Genomic DNA, 15,189 nt, shown 5'->3' with positions numbered 1-15,189 from the left:
AAGAATTGATTCATTTTATTATTTAAATGACCGAATGTAATATTATTCAAGAAAAGTGACCCTCTCATTTCTGTATATTAAAATAATTGCTAGTAAATTTCACAATTGCAAGTAACACACTGCATTAAGAGTGAAATTTACAAAAACTGAAATTTGTAACATAGCCTGCTCCAATAGCTAATCTTTAGGTTTTAGAACTGCTGGTATAGCTTTATAAAGATTTTAAGTCTGTTAATAAAATTGAAATCCTAATAGAAGTGGTGTAAAATGGGGGAGTTTGTTGCTTTTTCATGTGGCGGATTGCAGCAACAGGATGACACATCATCATCACCCTTCTTCACAGGCAGAGGACAGAAGCAGTGCATGAGACTCTTCCTTCAGTGAATTCATAAATGCATTGCCTATTTTGGTCGCACATGAAATGGAATGACAAAAACAGATTTGGGATGTGTCCTTGAGGCTTGGGGTGTAATAAAGCCTGACAACACTTTAGTGCTCATGTGACAGTGTAATTAGATACTGAATAATGTTTCAAGTTTTAAGTGGTTAAGCTTTCAAAGTCGGACCTTATATTAATCGCTTTTATTACATAACAAGTGGAACAAGAATTTTAACAGATCATGTGATAACTGAACTGTTTGGTTGGTTTAGTCCCAATGCCAATCATTTTCATGTTATGTGTCTTTCTTGTGGGTTGTGTCCTTTGTTTAAGGAAAGTCCCCTTATTTGACCACAAATATGTTACAATTAGGACCGTTATTTGATTTGAGATGGAATGCTGTATAGACGTCATCGGAGGTTAATGCATTTCGCTAACACTTTACATTAGTGTCCATTATATACAAGCACTTAAAAAAGAAACAATATTATAAACATCATAGTTAGACAGAAGATTAATACAAACTGTACATTAGTATTACTCAGCATCACATTTTTGAGTTGTCAAAAAAACAACAACTTTAAATTGTTTGACTATTTCAGTTGTTGTGGAATGTGTGCATGAACTTTTGGTAACACTTTATTTTAAGGTGACTTAGTTACACGTTACATGTACTTAGTGATAACAGTAAATTATGCATAATTACAAGTAACAATAACTGTAACTCTACAGTAAGTTCATGTAGTTAATGAATATTTCTCTGTAATATTACAGTGTAACAATGTCACCTCAAAATAAAGTGTAACCTAAATTTCTATTATGATTGTGACATTAGTGGGTCAATTTGACCCGTACATTTCACAGTTAAGTGCAGGTGCCCAGATCCAAAATAAAAATATATGCATTTTGTGATAATTTGATCAAATATACCCCTCTGAGGGTATTTACATTTATGCATTTGACAGACTTTTATTCACCTTTATTAAGACGGACAGGCTTACATTCGTTGCGTTGAAGGTGTACATTTTGATCATTTCATGCATATGAATTTTGCTGGGAGTCGAACCCATGATCTTGTCGTTGCTAGCGCCACGCTCGACCATTTGAACTTCAGGAAAGCACACAAAGATTTTAAAAATAATCAATTTTTCATTTACAGTTGTAAAAAAAAATATTGTAAATACTGTCTATACAGTAATATTTTCATTTTTGAAAAAATAACGTTCAAAAAACACCTAAATACAGTTTACTTTTTTGTAATATGTGAGAATTATCAAATTTAAAGGGTTACTGTTTCTATGTGATATTTTTCCAAATGAGTCAGTTTGACACGAAAGGGATAACCTTTTTTTTTTTCTATGTAAATGTTTCTTTATTAATTGTTCTCTATAAATAGGACACCATAATATTTGAACAAAACATCACGAACATACAGTAGCACTCTCAGAACATTGAGAAATGACTGATAGATCATCGAACAGGCTTTCACAGTGTTCTGAGGCTCACTGTTGGAATAGCTTGCATACTAACTTTATAATAAGTTTAATATAAGCCCAGAAAGAAACCCACCCATATTAAAGCTTCTTGAGTTTCCGATTTCTTACTGAACTGATGGTTTCAAGTCATATTTTCCTCCCTCTGCTTTTATTTCACAAATGTCACTTAACTCGTGGAAGGTTTCAGTCTGATTCTGCACTTTGCACAGGGGGATTTTAGAGCAATAATTTTGACGACGCTGACAAGTGTCAATAATTAAGCATCTAAAGGGCCTGTCTGACACTTCAGTCACACATTTGCTCTTTTTACGGACAACAGCAAGGTTATACCTCAGTGTTTTACCCTGAAATCGATTTGGGGGCTCTCCAAGTCTGAGCTCGGTCACAACGCACTGCACCGCACTGTCTGCGACTCACAAAACCAGTTTCAGCAGTGTGTGGAAAACAGCTTTTTCACCTCTTTTGCAGATCAACATGAGAGGTCACAGAAAGTGCATTTCCTTAGAGAAGCTTGGGCCGCCGGATCCTATAAAGCTTGAATTCTTAATAAGCTCGACTTCCTTTCCACCGACTGTGGTGAACAAAATGTCACGTCATGAGAAGCCTGTAAAATGATGCAGTCATCAATCTTTGCTCTTAATTTTTGCACTTAACTCACCACTGAAATTAACACATTTGTGTGCGAGTACTTAATATGGTGCAAGATGGCAGCCAGTATCAATAATGAACAAGTATAAATGTAAAATAATGAGCAGAATAACTGATATTTAACATTGATTCCACTTTTTCCATGTTGGTGGTCAAAAGACATTCATTTAAAACACACACACGCTCAGACACGAAAGAAATACAAAAACCATATTTCAATTCTGGTCCTTTGAACAAGAAGTACATATTTTATTAAATATCACTAAATTCATTAATATATATTAAATCAGTAGTAGGCTTATTTTTCAGTAACAGTGTTGTTAATTATTAGGATGCTATGAAACCATATCTCTATATAAAAGCAAAGACCTGCAGACATATATACATGTATTACAAGAAAAATCTAATAATAATGAAGGAACAAAACAAAAAAAACTTGATAATATTGAGAAAGTGTCCTGCTTTGCTCAGCTAAAAGATGAAATTGTATAGAAAAAATGACTGATTACAGACAAAAACCTGACAAAGATTGCTTTTGTCAGCGAATATTCATCCTGCGCTTGACCTTCCGAGTTGCAGGAACACACAACAGGCATGATTAACACGGCTCTATGCTGACAGGAATGATATGAGTTCAATTATTTTAGTGCATTCATTTTAAGACAAAAAACCTTAACTGCCTAAACAGTTCATCTATTATTACTCAGTATATGACACCTAAGGTCATAAATCCAACAGCACAATCAAAAAGCCATAAACCATAATAAAGAGCTCCTAATTACTAAACAAAACCTGATTTTATTCATGAGAATTAAAGAACTTTAAATTGGCAGCATACGCATAATCTCCTTAAAGCTTTTTTTTCTTTTTTTTTTTTAGATTTTGATAGAAATAAATTAACTTAAATACGAAAAAGGCTGTTTTTTTCCCCCTTATACGTAAACCACACCTGATGTCACGTCAAACTTTACTTCGCAAACAGTAATTCTACGAGTCCCTGGCCTCTAATTTGTTTCATAAAGCAAATGAACGAAACAAAAAGAAACATAATTACTGCAACGTCCCTTTAAGACAATGTACAGATGTAGTTGCATATTAAAGTATTAATATTGCACAAAATACAAAAATAAGACATCAAATACTGACTGCTTTACTGCTATGGGTCAATACAAAAGGATGTGTGTCCAAGCAGCATCTACAGGCTGCAGCACATGTTCGTGAGTCTTGCAGTATCTAGTGTAGCTCTGCCATTCATTTTCACTCAGTGGAAGGCGAGTGATGCAAATTCACTTCCTCTTTACACAAAGAGACATTTGGCACTCAAATGGATGTGAAGAAGTGGGGGCAAAAGTCATTTATCCTTCTCTGGTGGCCTACAGCCGTTGTGGTGATGATGTATCTTTGATGTCTTGACACACACACACACACACACACACACACACACACAGACGGACAGGCTGATGGAGACAGCTGTAGGACACTTGGCCAGTGTAAGGAGGTTCAGGCGGGCTGCTGGGGGTTCATGTTCATGTGTTGTGGGTGTCCCAGGAGCCCGATCCTTTGTTTCTGTTTCCTCTGCTCTGTCATCTGTCAGAACAAATTATTTTTGTTTAAATACATATTTCAAATCTCCTGTTAGTCTCTCCCACACACACCCCGATAATGCATTTTGTGTATCCGTTCATATAAAATATATCATTTTAATTTAGAATATATATTTATAAAACATTATATATAAATAAAAGCTAAAAACTGAGAAAACATTTTATACAATACTATATATATACACACACGCACACATATACATATATATACACACACACACCCTCACACATATATACACACACACACACACATATATACACATATACATACATATATATATATATATATATATATATATGTGTGTGGGTGGGTGTGTGTGTGTATATATATATATATGTATGTGTGTGTGTGTGTGTGTGTGTGTATATATACACACACACACACATATATATAAATTATTAGACATAAAAAATAATAAAACATTATACAAAAAAACTATAGAGCTATATATATATATACATACATAAACATACATAAACATACACACACATATATATTTATATTTAAACCACATATAGAGAGAGAGAGAGAGAGAGAAATCAGAATTTTTTTTAAAACATGTAAAAGTAACTAAAATAATGCACTATATATATATATATGTGTGTGTGTGTGTGTGTGTGTGTGTGTGTGAGTGAGTGTGTGTGACAAGAGTAATTAAAGAAAAATATAGTTATGCTATATTATACAGTTATATTATAATGTCTCTGCTTCCTTTGCACCATCATTTTTTTAAAACACACACACAGAAGTTTTTCTTGATTTTGAATCATCCTCGTCTCCTGTTTTGTCTCTCCCACAGATCAGGCATGTCATGCCGTGATGCATTCAGTGTATCCATTCATGTTGCCTTGGTTATGACCTCATAACACAAAAGTGCCTGTGTGTTTTAGCTGTGCGCTGTCTTAAAGAAAAGCTTCTGGGAATATAAAATGGAGCAATTGATGCAGAGTTGTGTAACTGAGCTACAAAACACACTAACTCACACTCATTCTCACGTACGCAGTTCCATTGAAATTCAGACTGTCTGTACTGAAATCCCCTACTCTGACTCAACAGCTGTAAAAAGCAGCCAAAAACACTCACGCATGTATTTATTAAACTTAGTGTCCACAGGAAGTACCACATACAACTAAACAAACACAGCCATTTAAAGATAACTGGCAGTGCTCGCTCCTCCTGCTAATGTGACTCCATATAAGGAGCTCTCAACTACAGTTTATCATGACTGGATCTCTAATCCAGTCCAACAATAATCAATACAATAATAATAATATGAGATCAAATGCTTTAGAGCGGAACCATCTCATGAGATCCTGCCTTTTGTAAAACACCCATTTGTAAACTAAATCTGGGGTCCATCAAAGGGATCTAAGGCAGGTCACAGATACTGGGAAAGAGGTCACATGGTTACACTTATGCATTGAGTCAATCACAGGATGACAAATAACATATTTGCAACATTTGTTGCATATTTACATAGCTATGTATGTGAGTGTGAGTGTGAGTGTGAGTGTGGGTGTGGGTGTGGGTGTGGGTCCATGAGGTAAACAGCTTATAAATCATACTAAGTTTTTGAAAATGTAAAAATGCAGAAAGTTTTCTGTGATGGATAGGTGATAGAATATACAGTTTGTACAGTATAAACATGTCTACAGAAAATCCCTCGTTCCATGTTGTAAACCCAATGTGTTTATTGATTGTAATATATTGTAATTATTTGTAGCATTTAAGCATTAGACTATAGATCAAATGGTCTTGAAATACTGTACATCAATTCATTTAGATGATTATACCTTCGATTAAAGTTTGAAAAACAGTTTTTTTGTTACGTGAGTGTATTAATTTGTCAAGAAGAATATATTTACTATGGATTTTATGTATGCAGGATTTCCCTTTTTTTAAACCATTCTAATATCAATGGTGTTATTTTAATATAAACTTTTTGTATTGTAAATACCAATACTTGTATGATATGATAGCAGACAAAGTGCTAAATATTTCAACAAGATGATGGACTGAAAACACAGCCTAAAGATCAATCAACACAATTCTATATTTTCTGGATAGTTGTGTGAAGAATTGTTTTCATTCTCTCTTCTAAGCTTCAACTTTTAAAGTAAGGAAAAGAAAATCAAAACTGGCATTGTCGCGTGTAACCGCCGCATTGACGCAGATTAAACAGCGAAAGTTTGTTGTTTTTCACTTGCTTCGCTTTCTTTTAGCCAAACAATGACCTTTCTCCCTCGTCTGGAGTACAAAAACAGATCAACTTCCCTGTAGACACTTCCCATTTTATGTGGCTACACACCTCAGGTTGGTGTTAATTCGACATATTTACAAGAAATCGACGACTTGACAGCAAATCCCATTACGCATATTTCCACCAAATCAAAATATGAGCGTCTAACTCAATGACCCACTTTATCATATTCATCTACCGTGTGTGTGCAACACTGTTTATCTGTGGAAACAAATAAGCTTGAGTTCGCAGAACTTCATCTGGACGACAATGCGGCTGAATAAAAGTGAAACAACACTTGGCCTCGTGACGCAGGTGAAAGATCATTTTAAATACCACGAGCTGAAAGCAGAAAGAGAAAGACAGACAGAAATGACTCATTGACCTTTGGACTAATTCAACCTTGTAGAGGTTGTGGACTCATACTGACTGACCTTGAAGGTCTAGTTTCACTCTCACCAAACTTAAATTCTAGACTGTGAAGTCTATTTAACGGGTCAAGACTACACCTCATCTTCATTGGAGCGTGAAGAACTGGCTTAACACGTCAGCATGCCACTTTGGACATAATGTTCTGACATCAGTCCAAAAGCCTCGTCACTCACCTGTTCTTTCAGTTCAGTGAGCTGGCCTGACAGGTTGGAAACGAGCTTCATGGTGGATTCAAGCTTCTCCTGAAGACTCCTGATCTCGTTCTGCTCGCCCTCGGCATCGCTGCTAACCAGCGACATGGCCCGCATACGTGGAAACCAGTCCAAGTTGTGTTCCTGTTGGAATATTAGACGTTAGAGTTTTTGGTAACACATAATTATATTGTTGTAGGATTTTTATTCAGTAAGGACGCATTCAATTGATTAAAAGTGACAGTAAAGACATTTATAATGTTAAAAAAAAAAATCTATTTCAAATTAATACTGTTCTTTTGAACTTTCTAGTCATCAAAGAATTCTGAAAGTATCACTGTTGTAGTAATGATGCTTAAAGTTCAGCTTTGCATCTATTATAAAATCCAATCTATTAAGTTGGAAAACAGTTCTTTTAAATTGTAATAATATTTCAACAATATTACTGTTTTTACTGTATTTTTGATCACATAAACGCAGAATTGGTGAGCATAACCGACTTCTTTCATAAACATTAAGAAATCTTACCAACCCCAAACCTTTGAACGGTAGTGTATTTTTAAAATGTTCAAATGGCAAAATGTACAGACCTTCAACTGTTTGCAATGAACAAACAAACAAAAGTAATTGAAACAGGTCAACACAACAAATGTTTCAAGTGCTTTCCCCAAATTCCACTGAAAATGCAAATTCCACGGAAACTTTCCAATTCCGCAGTCTCAAAATTATTTAACCCCTTAATGACAAGCATCTTTAATACTTAGTAGAACACCCTTTTGCTGTTTTGACCTGCTGCATATGAGATGTAGAACCAGACACCTGCTTCTGGCAGCGTTTCTGAGGAATCTTAGCCTATTCCTCATGAGCAATGCCACCAGTTCAGTAATAATCTTGGGTTTGCGTGCTGCAACTGCCTTCTTCTAATCCAACCAGAGATTTTCTATGGGGTTCAAGTCAGGTGACTGTGATGGACACTGTTGAATCTTCCAGGACTCCTTCTGCAACCAAGTCTCCAATGCTTGGGATCATTGTCCTGTTGGAAGGTTCAATGACGCCCAAGCTTCAGCTTCCTCACGGCATGATATTTTCTCCTAGGATTTCCTGAAACTTCAATGAATCCATCTTGCCTCCCACACGCGGCAGGTTTTCAGTGCCAGAGGATGCAAAGCAGCCCCAGAGCATCATCGAGCACCACCATGCTTAACTGTAGACAGTGTGTTCTTTTCAGCGTATGCTTCATTCTTCTTCCTCCAGACATACTGCTGATCCACAGGGCCAAAAAGTTTTATTCATATGATTTTGATTCTTCCGTCTTAAGAGTTCTGGCATGTGTTTAGTATGCGCCTTACTGTGCAACCTGAAACCTCATTGACTGTTGCCATTAAGTCTTGCTGCAGATCTTTTGCAGTCACTCTGGGGGTTTTCTGAACCTGCCTTCTCAGAAATCTTGTTGCAGCCGTTGATAGCTTCCTTTTTCTGCCCCGTCCAGGTAGTGTAACCACTGTTCCTTTAACTTTGAACTTCAAAACTATGTTTCCAACAGTGTCTCTAGGAACATTTAGTGCCTTCATATCTTTTTGTATCCTGTTCCTCGTTTGTGAAGGGCGATGATATTTTCTCTTAACTTTTTGGACCATTCTTTTGACTTTTGACAATTTCTAACATGCAGTCAAAACATGACACTTAACAAACCTAGCCAGCTCAGATATTTCACGTATTCTAGATCACGCACACCTGGTGCAACTAATGAAGCCCTTTATAGTTGCATCAGGTGTGCTTGAGACAACACCTGTTTTGCAGATTTGTGCTGTTGTGAGGGATTCTATTCATGGGGTTGAATAATTTTGAGACTGCAGAAGTCATTAAAAGTTGCATTTTCAGTTGAATTTGGGGAAACCACTTGAAACATTTGTTGTGTTGAGCTATTTCAATTCATTTTGTTTGATTTGTTCACTGCAAACAGCTGAAAGTCTGTAAATTTGGCCAATAATCCTGATTTACAATGGGGTTGAATAATTTTGATTACAAATGAATATATACAAACACCTGTGTGAATTTGAGGGACACTGACACTAAAAATCACTGCACAATTGTCTTGTTTGATATTTTGTTATTGAAAGCAAGTAAAGTCTGACTGTATATGAACTACTGAACTCCCTCTCCTAGATTTCATCCACATGGCACAAACCATTCTTGAAGTCAAACCCTGACTAAAGGGGTGCTTGAAATCAAGTCCTCCTCCATCTCACATTCCCTCTTTGTCTATCCGTTCATAGATAGTGTGTGTTTACATCAGACAAAATTCCCTGTGTGTAATATGATTACAGCAAAGGAAAGGCAGTATCAAAGTCACATGAACATGAGGACAGCTTCACCCTCAGATAAAATCTTCAAAACATTGAGCACTATGTTTCTCCCTAAGTGGCAAGCAATTATTTAACAAGGGGGAATCTACCATCCTCCTCGATGAGATATTTGACATTACGCACACTAATTTAAACAGTCAAAACAACGTCAAAGAATACAGTATGGGGAAATGTGGTACCACAGCTTTCCTGCTAAAATACCATTTAAATTTCTTTGCAAATAAAGTTTATTAGCAAAATATTGCACCACTATGTGTTGCGTCCAGGTTGCACTCAAAATGGCATGGTCTAAAACGCAATAGTCGTCATATTTTGCCGCAGGACAGCAATTGCGAGTACATTTTCAGTCATCTTTGCAGGAATGCAATATTGCAGGAACATTTCTCTTTAGCAACATTATGAAAGTATTTAGCAGGCACAACAATGCCAGTATAACCACAGATATGTATAGGTACAATATGCGTCACATGACTAAACATGCTTCATTGTTTTCAAATACCTCCGTTTTCACAGTCCACACTACAACACGAAAAAGTTTTTCAAATGTATCCATTTGGGAGAGCGTTTTCAAAAAGTTTGTTAACAAAAACACTATCAATGTGGACGGAAGGCCAAAACCGGAGGGAAAAAGATGCATTTTCAAATGAAAATGTATTAATGTGGACAAGGCCTTAGAATACCTTAGAAAACACAGACACCCTGACAACAGCATAACAATACAACAACTTAGCAAATGCATAGCAACTTACTCGATACCACCCAGACAACTTAACAACTGCATAGTAACACATTAAAAAACGTTTATAATACCTTAGCAATTACATAGCAGAACAACTTACTGTAGCATGGCTGTGAGGATTGCACAGGCAAGAAAAAGTGTATATTTGACTTTTTCAGTGATTTTAATGGGCTGTGACTAGTACAAACAGTTCGTAATAAAAAAAAAATCCTTTAGTTGCAATATCTCAAAATGGTTTAATAGTACAACAAGCGATCATTGACAGCAGCGGGAGTGCGAGCTCCGACCCGAGACGATTACGATTGCAGAATGTCTGACTTCTGGCTTGTGGGAAAGGTCAGAACCAGCTCCTAATAAGGACGAGAGGGATTCTAACAGACGGAGGGAAAAAGTGATAGTCACATTACAGAACGCTGGAGGGGAGAGGGAGAACGGCCAAAGGACACTTCATTCTCTGGTCATGCATTTCCTTTTCTCCCCAAAGCTGGACTGCTTGCACATAAATACACAAAACACATCAGTGTTTTTCAAATTAACTCGGCCTGCATACAGTACAGACAAGTCCAGACAAGAGAGGATTGTGAATGCAGTGAACATATTCTATAAATTCTATTTATAACAACTATGCATAAAGTTATGTTCTCATATTTCTAGAAACACTGCATGGAATACTTGGAATGTTTTAGCACACCGTAAGACTATTTAAGTGAACTGCAAAAGCAGAACGTGCATCTAGTGATCACTGTTTTCAAGTAGGTATCCTAAATGTCTGCCATTGGTCAATTAAACAGATAGCCCCGCCTCAAAATAACAGCATTGGTTAAGCCATAAAATGACATTTCAGGCCACTCGAATAAACAAACCAATATTTTAAAAGCAACAAAAAGCCAGTTTTATGTATTTTGGAAAGCCAACAAACAGCTCACTTATATTTGTCTATCCACATTAGGAGAAAGTAGTTTTATACAAAAAAAAGCTTGTTTGGTCACACTTTAGATTGGGGTCCGATTCTCGCTATTAACTAACAATTAACTATGACTTTTGCCTCAATATAAAAAGCTTATTAATAGTAAAAAAGGTAGATGTCAAGTTTAGCTTTTAAGGGATGTAGAATATGGTCATGCAGAATAAGGCATTAATATGTGCTTTATAAGTCCTAGTAAACAGCCAATATCCTAATATGCATGCTAATAAGCAACTAGTTAATAGTGATATGTGGACCCTAATCTAAAGTGTTACTGCTTGTTTCTGCTTCAGAGTAAAAGTAATAGTGAGATAAAATTAAAGTCAGGCAGAATCCATGGAAATGGTGACCAGTCACAACATCTCCCCTGTACATTTATATAAACTTAAACCTAAAGTGTTGTAGGAAAAACTTCATGCATATGTCATTTAGTCAGCTACACACTTGTATGCATGTGTGTGTGACAGAAAGACAGCAGGTGCAGAGAGCAGAGAAGTCCCCTTTGCCTCTGAAATCTCAGACGGGCCGCGCACACACACTTCAGACAGACAGTTCCACTCAGGCGCAGGGGAAAATCACAGGTAATGCTCTCACTCATTCTGAGAACAAGAGAGGAGTGCGTATGCACTCACTTCCTGCTGCCACAGATGTTGAGGTTTGTGTTTACCTCCGCCCACAAACACTGTCGTCTGTGCATGGACCCAGCTGTCAGCCGGTTTCGTCATCGTCATCACAGTGGCACACGCAGTTATCTCTAATCAGCCCTGGATTGCAGCAAACACTGCACCGCAGAGAGTCTGTCAAATGAGGAGACCAACGTCACCCACGCTGTTCAGACTAACACAGTTCCTACCAGCCCAAAACCCCTATATTGGATGAATGATGCCCTACGAACTCAGCTTTTGAATATAGTTATTACACTATTATTATTAAAAAAATTAAGGGCCACCAATATATATTATAGTATGTAAAAGAGGGAACGGTTATATATATATATTATATATATATATATATATATATATATATATATATATATATATATATATATATATATATATATATATATATAATATATAGGGCCATCCTAGAGAGCAGAAAAGTTGTGATGATATAAATATACATTATATACCTTTTGTGTAGATATAGATATAGATATAGAGATATTGATATATAAAGTACAGGCCAAAAGTTTGGAAACATTACTATTTTTAATGTTTTTGAAAGAAGTTTCTTCTGCTCATCAAGCCTGCATTTATTTGATCAAAAATACAGAAAAAAATGTAATCTTGTGAAATATTATTACAATTTAAAATAATTGGTTTTCAATTTCAATACACTTTAAACAGTTCTGCTGCCTAATATATTTGATGAATAAAAGGTTAAAAAGAACTGCATTTATTCAAAATAAAAAAAATATTTTCTAATAATATAAATCTTCTTTAGCCTACTATCACTTTTTATCAATTTAACACATCCTTGCTGAATAAAAGTATTGATTTATTTCAAAGAAAGAAAGAAAAAAAATTACTGACCCCAAATTACTCACCAGTAGTGTATATTGTTGTTGCAAAAGATTTCTATTTTTAAAAAATTTGCTTTTTTATTTTAATTTTATTTTTTTACTCTTTATTCATCAAAGTATCCTAAAAAAGTATCACAGGTTATGAAAAAATATTAAGCAGCAGAACTGTTTCAAACATTGATTATGAATCAGCATATTAGAATGATTTCTAAAGGATCATGTGATAGACTGGAGTAATGATCCTGAAAATTCAGCTTTGCATCACAGAAATAAATGATAATTTAAAGTATAATAAATTGAAAACCAATTATTTTAAATTGTAATAATATATCACAATATAAAAAATAAAAAAATCTGTATTTTTTATCAAATAAATGCAGGCTTGATGAGCAGAAGAAACTTCTTTCAAAAACATTAAAAATAGTAATGTTTCTAAACTTTTGGCCTGTACTGTACATATATATGAAGATATCAGATGCAAAAGCCTCTAAGTGCCATCTGAAATTTTCTTCTAGAATGATCAATTTTATCAAGCTCGTATATTTAAGTTCAGTCATTTCACATAAATGGCAATGAAAATTACCAATGAATTGTCATTTAAGTGAAATGATCATTCTAGAAGAAAATTTCAGATGGCACTTAGAGGCTTTTGCATCTGAGCTCTTCATATATATATTTATATTAGGGCTGTCAAAATTGCAATTGTTTTCAGTTTAACACGTTAAAAATATATAGCGCAATAAAAAAAAAAAATTCTGTCATCCTTTAGCTGTGCTACTGTATATGATCACACTATTATTGATTCAAGTGCCGTTAAACCATTCAACCGCAAAAAAAATAAAAAATAAACTGAAATCTGTACTGGCGAGCTGCTCTCTGTGAACAAACGCCTGAAATGCACTGAATGCTGCTTCAGAAAGAGTGCCAGTGCCACACACTGAGTCCTCTTTCACGCTTGAACGGACAAAAACACACAAAATTATGTCAAAATTCTCCTTTTGTCGAGTATCCTCGTAAGCAGTCTTAAGAGTTCAAAAGTGTTCAATGAACATAAAGAGTTGTGAGGAAATAGGATGCGTGTCAGATCCGTGTCATGAGAGTCAGGTCTTATAGGGGCTGTTCACACCTGGCCACATTTTTTAGCATTTTTGGGAGGCTAATAAACCTACGGCTGTGATGTCTGTCATTAATGTCAATCAAAGAACAAAAGATCACTTACTGCTCTTGACTGAATAACTTTTGTAGCTTTAATAAGGATTCATCTATATTCAATTTATAATTTGTGCAGTGTTTGATTATTCAGTTTCTGAATATTTACCTGTTAGACCTACCTGATAATCTTAAAGCACTGCTTAACAAGGTTACATGGGTCAAAAACAATGAAAACAAGAACTTTTTTGTAGAAAAAAAGTAGAGAGTAGAAAAAAACCTTAGTGTTGAGCACCGATTTATTAAAGGCACAGCTAAATGTGACATTAATAAAAATGAGTTTATGTTAAGATTTTAAGTGAAATTAAAACAAAGTATATTCTATTAAAGTCTATTAAAATGTTAAATTGATAGCTTTCAATTATACTGTAATGTTGAATGGCTATAATTAATGGCTAAAATTGAGGAAAAAATCATAGTGGTTTGTTAAAACATGACATTAAACAAATATTTAAAATATTATACATTATTTTGGAGATTTAATGTGAAAGTATTACAATATAAAAATATATATTAAAAAAATAATGTTAGGCACGATTAATTGCGATTAATTGGTTTTTTATCGATTCACAGCACTAGTATATATATTTTTTATCTTGTTTGTAATTCTTTAAACAAATAATTCTGAATATGCCTTCATAAACAATTTTTTTTAAATTGTAATTTAAATAAAATGTTTAATGAGAATTCTCAGACAACTACATCTTATTAAAAAAAGGACTTGGGAAAAAAAGGTTACCTAATATCTACAACCAGAAGTTGGATCAGATTTTTTCTTCTTAAATTTATCAATTTTCTTCTTCTTTATAATTAAATGTGATTATTAAGATACGCAAAACTTTAAACACATTTTTAAGCTTTTTTGAATATCTGAAAATAATTGTGCTCTCGAAAAGAAAAGAAAAGAAATCGAATTAAAATCACTGTTCCTGACAAAGGATAATAATGAAGAATTTGTTTTTGATGTTCTATTCTGATGCTCTAATAATAACAAAAATTCTATTTTTGTTATTTTTTAAAGAAAAAACATCATTTATAATACCGGGCGACTTATAAGCTATTTCAAATGACGTCAAATTTAAAAATGAAATAAAAACCAGCGTCTCTGATGCAGGATCTAGTGACATGAAGAGGATATAGTGACATGTCTACATCACGACCTACGCTGAAATACTCACTTCCTCTGGTCTCACTTCTACAGAAACGAGAACTACTGCTATTTCTATATAAATATATATATATATACACACACATAGCTCCAAAATCTCCAAATATATTTGAGATAAAAAATCTCAAAATGCCTTCTTTTATGTAGCACAGAAGCAAGAAACATGTTTGGTACGACATGAAGGTCAGTGGATGACAGATTTTTCATTTTTGGATCAGCGGAAAAAAGGCA

The 15,189-nt window shown here is 34.7% G+C and overlaps 1 protein-coding gene across 10 annotated transcripts in view; it reads right to left on the bottom strand.

Annotated features, from left to right (window-relative positions):
- Positions 1 to 2,742: 2,742 nt before the first annotated feature.
- The window catches only part of itpr1b (inositol 1,4,5-trisphosphate receptor, type 1b), a 129,287-nt gene continuing 116,840 nt past the window's right edge, over positions 2,743 to 15,189 (bottom strand). For all 10 annotated transcript variants that reach the window (XM_082155436.1, XM_082155438.1, XM_082155442.1 and 7 more), the window contains 2 exons: positions 6,973 to 7,134; positions 2,743 to 4,110 (listed from right to left, as the gene is read on the bottom strand). In XM_082155436.1, the coding sequence (XP_082011562.1) occupies positions 4,024 to 4,110; positions 6,973 to 7,134 (249 nt within the window). In that variant the 3' untranslated portion in view covers positions 2,743 to 4,023. The remainder of the gene's footprint in view (positions 4,111 to 6,972; positions 7,135 to 15,189) is intronic.

Source organism: Leuciscus leuciscus, assembly GCF_965113295.1.
Source record: "Leuciscus leuciscus genome assembly, chromosome: 23".
In the NCBI taxonomy this organism is placed as follows: Eukaryota; Metazoa; Chordata; class Actinopteri; order Cypriniformes; family Leuciscidae; genus Leuciscus; species Leuciscus leuciscus.
The sequence above is the reverse complement of the archived record's forward strand: the minus strand, read 5'-3'. Positions and strand labels throughout refer to the sequence as shown.